At 36.0% G+C, this 11,498-nt stretch overlaps 1 protein-coding gene across 1 annotated transcript; it reads right to left on the bottom strand.

Annotated features, from left to right (window-relative positions):
* Positions 1-9,467: 9,467 nt before the first annotated feature.
* Positions 9,468-11,261, bottom strand: LOC109240640 (transcription factor RAX2-like). The gene is made up of 3 exons (XM_019407305.1): positions 11,036-11,261; positions 10,780-10,909; positions 9,468-10,178 (listed from the first exon to the last, which is right to left on the bottom strand). The coding sequence occupies exons 1-3, from the start codon at positions 11,169-11,171 to the stop codon at positions 9,521-9,523; spliced, it is 924 nt and encodes a 307-aa protein (XP_019262850.1). The 5' UTR covers positions 11,172-11,261; the 3' UTR covers positions 9,468-9,520.
* Between the last annotated feature and the right edge of the window lie 237 nt (positions 11,262-11,498).

Below are 11,498 nucleotides of genomic sequence, written 5' to 3'. Positions count from 1 at the left end.
TACTTTCCTAAACTCGGGTGCGCATTTATGTGACCCAAATCCAAATCTCAACGTTAGATAAAATGTGTTATGGACTGCGGGTGCATTTATGTGACGTGGTTCGAAACATATTTTAAATGACGTTGTAATCTTCATTTAAATAATTAAATAAAAGCAGTCAAAAAGTTAAGAATGCACATAGGTTCAAAATGTTATAAAATCAGATAATATGCCAATAATAACAGTTGAGCGACCATGCTAGAACCACGGAACTCGGGAATGCCTAACACCTTCTCCCAGGTTAACAGAATTCCTTACCCGGATTTTTGGTTCGCGGACTGTAATACAGAGTCAACCTTTTCCTCAATTCGGGATTTGAACCGGTGACTTGGGACACCATAGATATCCCAAGTGGCGACTCTGAATCTTTTAATAATAAATCCCGTTTCGATTTTCCTTTAATTGGAAAAAACTCCTTAATCCCTCATACCCTTCCGGGGGTGTAGGTAAAAAGGAGGTGTGACAAGTATAATTAAAAAAGTATAAAACTAAACCATGCACGAATGATACCTGACCGGGGGTTCTTCCTTTAGAAGTAATACTTCTTTAAATGAACAACATTCCAATTCGATGGGATTACTTTCCCGTCTATTGTTTCTAACTCATATGCACCCTTTCCAGCAATGCCTCGAATCCTGTAGAGTCCTTCCCAATTTGGACTCAATTTTCCTGTATTGGCTGCTTTTGTTGATTGAAAAACTTTTTTGAGGAAGAAGTCCCCAATCTTGAAGTATCTAAGATGGGCTTTCCGATTGTAATATCACTCAATAATTTGTTTCTGCACTGCCATCCTTATTAGAGCCACTTCTCTCCTTTCTTCAAGCAAATCAAGATTTATTCGCATCTCTTCCTCATTTGATTCTTCAGTTGCTTGGGTATATCTTGTACTTGGTTCACCTATTTCAACTGGAATTAAGGCTTCAGCACCATGCACAAGTGAGAATGGAGTCTCTCCCATACCTATTTTTTTTGTCGTTCGGTAAGCCCATAGGACTCCTGGTAACACTTCTGGCCACTTACCTTTCGACTCCTCTTATCTTTTCTTCAAGTTATTAATAATAACTTTGTTTGTCGATTCAACTTGTCCATTAGCCACAGGATGGTAAGTTGTTGAAGTTATCCTTTTAATCTACCAACTCTGAAAGAATTCTGTCATTTTCGCACCTATGAATTGCGGGCCATTATCACATACGATTTCTTTTGGAACTCCGAACCGGCATATGATGTTGCGCCAAATAGAGTCCCTGACTTCTTTTTCCCGCACCCCTTTGAAGGCACCTACTTCTACCCACTTGGTAAAATAATCTGTTAATACTAATAAAAATCATACCTTTACTTTGGCTTGTGGTAGTGGACCCACGATATCCATCCCCCACTTTATAAAAGGCCATGCTGAAATAACCGGATGTAATAGCTCCGCTAGGCGATGCATGTTGTTGCCATATCATTGGCATTTGTCATACTTGGCCACAAAAGTTTCCGCATCTTCTTCCATTTTTGGCCAATAATACCCTGCTCTAAATAGAGCTTTAACCAAGGATCTTCCTCCTGCATGATTTCCACAGTGTACCTCATGTATTTCTCTCATCACATACTCTGTTTAAGAAGGTCCAAGACATCTTGCTAAAGGCCCACCGAACATCTTTCGATACAGGTTGCCACAATCCAAATAATAACAGGCAGCTTTTCGTCGAAGTGACTGAGTCTTTTTCTTATCTTCAGGTAGAATCCCGTACTGCAAGAAATTAACGAACTCGCTTCTTGAATCCCAAGTTAAATTATTGAAATTTACCTCGTTATTGTCCTGATCGAGCACCGAATGAAACAAATGTATTACGGAAGTATTTTCTTCATTTGTTACTTCTACAACGGATGCGAGATTAGCCAATGCGTCTGCTTCAGCATTTTCCTCCCTGGGTATTTGCACAATATTCAAAGATTGGAATTGTCTGATTAACTCTCGTGCCTTTTCCAAATATCGCTGCATCCTCGCCTCTCTATCTATATAAGTCCCCTGCATTTAACTAACTACAAGCTGCGAGTCACTTTTGATTATAATCTGCACTATTTCGAGTTCTCGTGCCAATTCCAGACTTGCAATTACAGCATCATATTCTACTTCATTGTTAGTAATGGGATGATATCTTATTGCCTGCCTTATGGTTTCTCCTGAAGGTGGGATTAGAACAATGCCTAAACCCGCTCCTCTAACATTCGATGAGCCATCAATAAATAGGGTCCAAGTGCCCGGATTAGACCCGTTGAACACCTGTAGCTCCATTTCTGCTTCAGGTACTATCCCTGGGCTGAAATCTGCCACGAAATCTACTGAAACCTGTGATTTTATCGCAGTTCAAGGTTGGTATGTGATATCATATTCACTAAAATCTATAGCCCACTTGGCTAATCTACCTGATAGTTCTTGTTTATGAAATATATTTCTTAAGGGATAAGCGGTCGTTACAGAGATAGGGTGACATTGAAAATAAGGTCTCAACTTTCTAGATGCCATGATTAATTAGTGCTAAAGCTAATTTTTCTAAATGAGGATATCGAGTTTCAGCATCCAATAAAGATTTGCTACCATAATAAATTAGAGATTGTTTACCTTTGTCTTCACGTACTAACACTGCACTTACCGTCATTTCTGATTCAGCGAGATAGATAAGTAGCCTTTCTCCATCCTTTGGTTTAGCCAGCAACGGTGGGTTTGACAAGTATGCTTTTAGATTTTTGGGTGCTTGTTAACATTCTTCAGTCCACTCAAATTGGTTTTGCTTTTTCAACACCGAGAATAACTTAAATTTTTTTTTCTGAAGATTTGGAAATAAATCTTCCCTAAGCTGTTATCTTACCTGTAAGCCTCTGCACCTCCTTTTTGCTCGTGAGTATGTCCGGTATTTCTTCAATGGCTTTGATCTGTGCAAGATTTACTTCTATGCCTCGGTCAGAATAAGGAAACCTAAAAATTTACCTGAAGACAAGCCAAATGCACACTTTTTCGGGATTTAACTTCATATTGAATTTGCGGAGAATCTGAAAAGTATCTGACAAATGTTGGATATGATCCTCCACCTGTGTTGACTTGACTAGCATGTCATCAATGTAGACCTCCATAGTTTTTCCCAGGTGTTCTTGAAATATTTTTGTTACTAACCTTTGGTACGTGGCTCCAGCATTCTTTAGTCCGAAAGGCATGACTTTATAACAGTAAGTCCCCCTGTCTGTAATAAAAGAAGTTTTTTCCTCATCTAAAGGATCCATTTATATCTTATTATACCCTGAATAGGCATCTAAAAAACTCAACAATTCATGTCCTGCAGTAGCATCAATTAGTTGATATATATGTGGTAAAGGAAAAGAGTCTTTAGGACAAGCTTTATTCAAGTCAGTATAATCTACACAAACTCGCCATTTCCCATTCTTTTTTGGTACCACTACAGTATTAGCTAGCCAATTAGGATATTTTAGCTCTCATATAGACCCGATTTTTAAAAATTTTTGTACCTCATCCTGATTCACCTAATTTTTGAAGGATCCTTGCTTCCTTTTCTTCTGTTTGACATGTGGATATGATGGATCTTCATTTAGCTTGCGGGTCATCACTTCTGGCGGTATACATGTCATATCTGAATGCGACCAAGCAAAGCAGTCTGTGCTAGCATTTAAGAATTCAATTAACTTACCTTTCATTTCCGTGCTCAGGTTGGTTTCGATGTATACATTTATGTCCGGCCAATGTATAAATAGCACCACTGCTTCGAGTTCTTCTATTGTTGTTTTGATGTTTTCATTCTCTTCTGGCTCTTGAATGATATCAGGCCTTGAATCTACATCCGTCTGCCCGTTTTCAGTTGAGGTTTGTGTTGCTAAATCCTCAACTGAATTCTGTAATTGCTATTTTTCGTCTGTAACATCATTCTTTATGCTCGAATCCGCCACTGAATTGATATTTCTACAAGCCTGCTGATCACCACGGATTTGTCTAATCCCCCACTGTGAAGGAACTTAATAACCTGATGTAAAGTAGATGGAACAGCATCCATATCATGAATCCAAGGTCTGTCGAGAATTATATTATACGCCATGTCTGTATCTATCATTGAAATTTCGTATATTTGACAACTCCTTCTGCAAATGTGGTAAGCACTATTTCCCCTTTCGTAACAACGCTTGAATTGTCAAATCCAGATAAGGTACGTGCCTTGGGCACCATTTTGTCATCAACTTGCATCTCGTTTACCACTCTTAAAAGAGTGATATTTATAGAGCTACCTGGATTAATCAAAACTCGTTTCACATTAGTATCATGTACAAGTAAAGATATTACCAGTGCATCGTTACGAGGGATCATCACGCCATCTGCGTCTGCATCATTAAACGTTATGTTGTCTTCTTCCAAAACTTTGCGAACTCGCTTTCCATGGGTAACCATGACTTTTGATGTCTTTTTTGCAGCCGTATATGTCACACCGTTGGCCTCCTCTCCTCCGCTTATCACATTAACCATTCTTTTTGGTGATGGAGGTTTTGGTGGCTCTTGTCTATTCTTCATATACGTTTGCTTACCCTTCTCACTAAACAAATCGGTTAAATGACCTTGTTTTAACAAATGTTCTATTTCACCCTATAGCAATCTGCAATCTGTTGTTTTATGACCGTGGTCGATATGAAACTCGCACTAGCAATCTGGATTTCTTCTGCTAGGGTTCGATCTCATTTCTTTTGGCCACCGCACCTTATCTCCCATACTTCTTAAAACAGCTATCAACTCAGAAGTGCTAACATTGAAACTGTAATCACCAATCTTTGCCTTCGTATTAACATTGCCATCCCGCGTATCTCGCTCTTTCCCATACTTGGATGATGAACCCGGATCTCTGTCTCTTGATCTAGAACTGTACCTCGGGTTATATTGTTTAGAACGTGAATCCCGTCCTACTTGTCCCATGTAAGGTTTGTACCTGTTCTTACCAGACCTTTTTTCAGTTTCTGGTCGCCTCGAACTTGTTCTTTCATCTCTCCGTGACTGAGTGATAGTGTCTTCCTCTATCCGCAGCTTCGTACTATACCTGTTGTAAACATCATTCCACGTTGTAGCAGGGAAATCTCGTAAGCTCTCCTTGAGCCTCCTCGTGGCTTCTGAGCTTTTTTCATTTAAGTTACTTGCAAACGGCATGGCCGCTCAGTTATCAAGTACACGCGGTAACATCATTCTTCCATGCTGAAATCTATCCACAAATTCCCTGAGTAGCTCTGTATCTCCTTGTTTTATTTTGTAGATGTCTTCCATCCTCTTTTCAACCTTTTGAGCTCCTGAGTGTGCTTTTATAAAGGAATCTGCAAGCTCAGCAAAAGAATCAATAGAATTTTCCGGTAAAAGAGAATACCATGTTAGTGCTCCTTTTGTGAGTGTTTCGCCAAATATTTTGACCAGCACCAACTCAATTTCTTTCTTGGTTAAATCATTGCCTTTTACGCCAGTAGTAAACGCAGTTACATGATCTCGTGGGTCGGTTGTTCCATCATACTTCGGAATATCGGGCATCTTAAACTTTTTTGGAATCGGCAAGGGGGCGGCACTTTGCTTCCAGGGCTGTTGTGAATATTTGTCAATATCCACTCCTGTAATCACGGGTGGCACACCAGGCATTTGTTCTATGCTATCATTCTGCTCCTTGAGCTGCTTCTGCAAAGTTAGTACTAAACTTTATAAATCAAAATTATTTGGGGTACCTGACCTTCCATCACGAGATTGGGAGTTCCTTCGCTGCCTGAATTAGCAAGTCCCGAGCGTGGGTTTTCTATGGTTGCAGTGTTTTTTGGAGGTGGAGTTGGTGGTACAATTGGCAATCCACTAACGAAAGCTTGAAGGGCATTGTTGACGTGTTCTGCAATTAGCTGTTTTAATGCGTCTTCGGCAGTTTGATCGTCCCCATGTTGATTATTCGTATGTGATGTTTTATCTTTGAGGTGACCCCTCTCGGGAGTGTTGGGGAGAATTTTGGTGTGAAGGGATTGGAGTTCCACCCTCTTGTTGATTTCGTTGGTTCAGTCGGTTCTGTTGGTTGTTGTCGTTGGCAGTCGACATGGTTGTTTGACAGAAAAAATGAATTTGGAAAGTGAAAAAATTATCAGAGTCCCAGCAACGGAACTAATTTGTTTAACCAAAAATATATCTTTCAGTCAACATCTAATTTTAGAAGAAAACAGGTTACTGATAACCAAGTTTAACTTCACTTTCTCAAAGATATCGAAGGAAAATAACAAGAATAACTAAGGAAATAATTGATTGCAAGATTGAAGCAAAGAATTTCGAGAAAGCAGAAAGTAAAGTATATATCTCAATATTGTTCCCAATTTCCGTACAAATAAAATTTTGTGCCTTTATATAGAAATGTACAATAGTAACGGTTTTCCCCCATAATTTGTGCTAATTATGGACATTAATGATATTGATTGCCCTCTATTTTGGATTCTCATAACCGATGCATTTATTGCTATAAATGCCTTACATCTGTTACGATTTCCCTTCCTTATTTCTTTCCGTTCCATGTATCTTTCCTTTTTTCCGTTACTTATTCATTCTTTGCCAGCTGTTAGGCCCGGTATTATCGCGTGGGTATTTCTTCCCGTGCCTTTTCTTACTCTATCAGATAAGACTTCTACGTGTTGCTATATTATTGCTCTTATGTGTTATGCCATGTTAGCAGTCTAACATTTCACGTGTAGATCTTTTCCACCATCAATACAACAACCATAACAGATAAAAGCACCAATTCTTAGTCGTCTTAATTAGGCTCTCCGATGGGAGACAATGGCGGATTTAAAATTTAAATTTTGTGGGTTTGAGTTCAGAATTATACCATAACCTATTTGATATATTGGGTTCACAATCTATTATTTTTTCTTATTTAATATATTTAAAATTTTAGCCAAGTTACATTTCGGATTAACCCGTAGACGGTATATACATGGACCGGGTTGGTTCGATTTTTATTAAAACCAAACCAAAGCAACTATATCGATTTGGATTGGTTCAGTATTTGTCCGATTTTCGGGGTTTTCAAGTTTTTTTGTTACATGAATAATATGTCAATCTAACAACGTTAAATTTTTTATAAGTAAATATATGTTTAATAAAAATTAGAAAAATTGACAAACATATAATCTATTAAAATATTCTTATGAGAGAATTTTCTTAGTAACATATGATAGTTATATTTTTAGTTATCTGACAATAAATTTTTGTTGATGTAGACTTTCAAAGTTAACCAAATTTAATTATTAAACATAACAAAAAATACAATACCTAATTAATGATGTATGTTCTATTTAATTTTCAATTATCGAAATACCACTTCAAATCCGAAAAAGATATAAGAATCTAATAGATCTTGACATATGAATATGAAAAAACAAAGAGATTGACGCATTTCAATAACATTTGATAAGAAAGTGATCATACAACACATTATTTAAAGTTAATAAAAATAGAGCACTTCTATTCTATTAAATGTTACATGTCATAAGAGAATCCCAAATATTTCTAGACATTTTTAAAAAAAAATTCTATATAAAGTCTTAAAAGTATATATAAAAATTATATATTTATATGTCGTCTGCTTTTTTTATTCAATACCAAACCAAACTTTATCGGGTTTTTTTATTCGATTTGGTTTGACTTTTCGGTTTGGGTGCGATTTCCTTTCGGTTTGTACACCTCTACGTAGCTAACGAGTTCCATTTTAGCCCCACCGGAAATATCCTATCAGGAAATATAATGCCAATGGGTCTCTTCCAAGAGAAAACTATCTATCACTCCTAATACGTGGTGTTATAAGTAGTAATAATACGCCAAATAAGAGCTATAATAACACTATACTTTATGGTTACATATAAATGGAGTCGTGTTTAATATTTATAGGCTGAGGATACCAAAGTTGTTGTAGCATTGACGTTATTCACATGCCTTTCTTTTTGAAAGAGATGTCGAATTAGGTTGCAACTCAATTATTCAAAATAACCATAGAAAATTCTTGACACTTATGGCTGTCAAACATTTTCACATTGTTGGTCAGAATTAGTTAAATCCAACTATCAGTTGTTTACAATATTTATTAACACAAGCTTATAAAGTAAAGAGTAAACGGAGAAGGAAAAATGAAAAAGAAGGGGGAAAAAATTCCCAAGTGGAGTACATTGGTTTGTCGATTTGACAAATATAGCTTACCTAAGGTGATTGCTAAGCAAGGTCAACTTCAATGGGGACACTCTCGATATTAATTATATCCAAAAAAGCAATGGTCAATTATCAATTAATCAAATCATAAGCCACTCCATAATCCATTATTAAAATTACTTATGAAAGACTAACTCTTCAATTGCCGTGATAGGCGTATGAGTTTTTTCTCTTTTCATCACGGGATTAACGTTTTTTCTTTTTCTTTTGCTTAATTTAATATTTTCTGTTTAAATGTATTCAAAATTCACTAGATAAATAACCCATATTCATGTCAAATAAAAGATAAAACTCTTCTTACCGTTCTCCATTCTCATGACTTGAAAATCTCAGATACGAGCTGAAGAATCTTAACTACTATCTCGCTACACTCTTTAGTACATGACGTTTAATTTTCTATTACCTGTATTGTACAGAAGTTGATGCCTGTCCCCACCCACTTATTATAAGGCTAACCAAGTAGTACTCCCTTGTATAACTTGTGAAGGTTTAAGTTTTGAATAAGACTGAGATTATTCTGAATTATTTTCCAATCATTTTAATATCTTGAGCTGAAATGCAACCCCTAAACTTTGCTGTATTATTATCTTTCTTTTTGCTGGCATGACTCTTTCTAAAAGAACAACAACTTTCTTCTGGATTCTAACAAAGCTACGAGCAATAGATATATTGGCCAGAAAACTCATTAAATATATACACAAATAATAAATTTTGAAGTCATTAAATTAGATGAAATGTGATAAAATTTCGAATCTGAACCCATAAAATTCAAATCCTCGCTCGTATAATCTCGTGTAAAAAGAAATCTCTTCTTCATTACCAACTGTCGTATTAAGATCCAAACTTGCAAACAGTGCTCTTTCTGATGAAAAGCCAGCGCTAGTACCTTTCTCAGTACGGTTAAGAATATATATCTTTGGAAAGGAAAGAGGGGGCAGATATGACTAGAAGAACTTACTTCTTATTGTGTATCTCTATATATATAGTGCAAACAGTATTTGGTTCAGTGAAGAACAGTGGATGCTTGATCATCACTCGTGTTTTAATTTTCTGAGTTCTAATTTCTAAATACATAGATAGGCCGGAGTATAAGGCTAGGGGACAAAAGCATAGACATTACACATATAATGATAACGATATTACATGATAACTACAAAAAAGAAATGCACAGAAAGAAAAACCTCTGTGGAAGCAAAATAGAAGCTTTTCATTAATTCAATTCCATCACGACTACATAAATTAATAGTACATCCCTCTCTCATTTGTCTTGTTTTCATCATTGTAGAAGAAAAAACTACTGTTATTACATCCATTGCCACTGCTAGAGCTACTAATCAGCTCCTTAACTTCTTCAATATCATACTGGAATTGACTACTTTGATATCCATTTGACTTTTGATCAGCCCAAGTGCCAAGCTGGTGATCATTACCACGTCCACTATTGTTACCATAATCAAGAGTAACTTTTTGGGTTTCTTCAAAAGTTGTTGGAATTTGACCCTGTAAAAAATTGCCCATTTCCTCTTGCTTAATATCTTTTCCATAGCTCATTTGGTTGCAACTTCCATCAGATGAGGAACAAGTTGCTTGCATGGGATTCATTAAGCTCTGATCTTGACATGGCTGAAAATAGGAATATTGATTTGTCCCCAACTGAAAGTTAAAGTTCATGTTAAGATTTGGTTGGGCTGATGAAATGTGCTCAAGGCCACCAGTGAGAGACCTAGTTGTGGTGTAACTGAAAATTGTTTGGGGTTGGGTTGGTGGTGTTTGAAAATTTGTAGTAGGAAAGAAAGGTGATTTTAGACACATGAGCTTCTTCTTCAGCTTTGTGTTCCAATAGTTTTTGATATCATTGTCAGTCCTTCCTGGTAATTGAGCTGCTATAATTGACCACCTGATACATAAATACTATATGAGATTTAAGTTACATATACTAACAGTGTTACACATCAATTTAATTTAACTAGTTATTGCTCTATTTTACATCAAGCTTGTTTATGAAGAGTTTCTTGTTAGTATAAAAATCTACAAATTGTCAGTATAGGAAAATTTAAAGTCAAATTCTTACAATATAAAATAAGTTCCATCTAGATATTACTGAATTTAACAGAGATTTTCTCATCAAGAAGAAAAAAAGGAGTAGTTTATCAATTTGAACTGTGTCCTAACAGCTGTATGTTTGTAAGTAAAGACAGAGACTTGATCCAAGATCTAAACCTGGCATGCATGCAGTAGAAATGTCCATAAAATGGCAGAATCTTCAGTGAGAACCCAACAAATTGATGCTTTTCTTTTTTAGCCTTATTCAATATTGAGGTTCTTCTTCTACAGTATTAGTATTTTTTTATGGGATCTATTTCAGTTCTCAAAGTCATGAAAACACATGATAATTTAATTTATGAAAATTTAAGAGCACTAGATTAGTGGCCAAAGCAGGAAAAGAAAAAAATGGAAAAGATGTTACATAAATTAGACATAATTAAAAACTTTTCTACCTGCTTCCAATGCTGGCATACAAGCTGCATATAACTCTATCTTCCTCATCAGAAAAATCACCATGTTTGATATTAGGCCTTAGATAATTCAGCCATCTCAATCTACAGCTCTTTCCACATCTCCTTAATCCTGATCCAAAATCATTTCATCAATTAAAGCGGAAAAAATAAAAAAAAATTATTTCCATAAAAATAGGAAAAAGAATTAAATGGGATGGGAAAAAGACAGAATTCAATTTGGTCAAGAATTTCTCACCAGCTTTTTGAGGAAGAGCAATCCAATTACCACCAGTTCCATATTTTTCTATGAATTCCTTAAGCTTAGCATCTTCTTCAGGTGACCATGGCCCTCTCTTCACATTAGCTTTATCACAACAAGGAGCTCTCCCCATTTTTTTTCTCTCTGTTTCTAATATTGTTTGTTGAGCATTTTCTTGGAACTTAATTCTGAGGAAGTTTTCTTTGCTTTGCTTTCTAGAGAAATGGACAAGGTCTCTTGTTGTATTATTTGGCTTATATTAAGAGAGACTTGGGCTTTAAGACAATAAATTAAATAAAGTGAATTTTGTCTTATTAAGAGTTATATAAGTCAAAATGGATAGGCCTATTTCTAATATCTTTTCAAGTAGTAGCTGATTAGAAGTTTCCATCTCAAATATGAATACTACATTAATTAGGAAAGCTCTTTTTGGCATTAGTCTTTACCTTGAAGTTCAAGG

This window comes from Nicotiana attenuata, unplaced genomic scaffold (assembly GCF_001879085.1).
Source record: "Nicotiana attenuata strain UT unplaced genomic scaffold, NIATTr2, whole genome shotgun sequence".
In the NCBI taxonomy this organism is placed as follows: domain Eukaryota; kingdom Viridiplantae; phylum Streptophyta; class Magnoliopsida; order Solanales; family Solanaceae; genus Nicotiana; species Nicotiana attenuata.
This window is presented reverse-complemented; position numbering and strand designations above follow the sequence as displayed.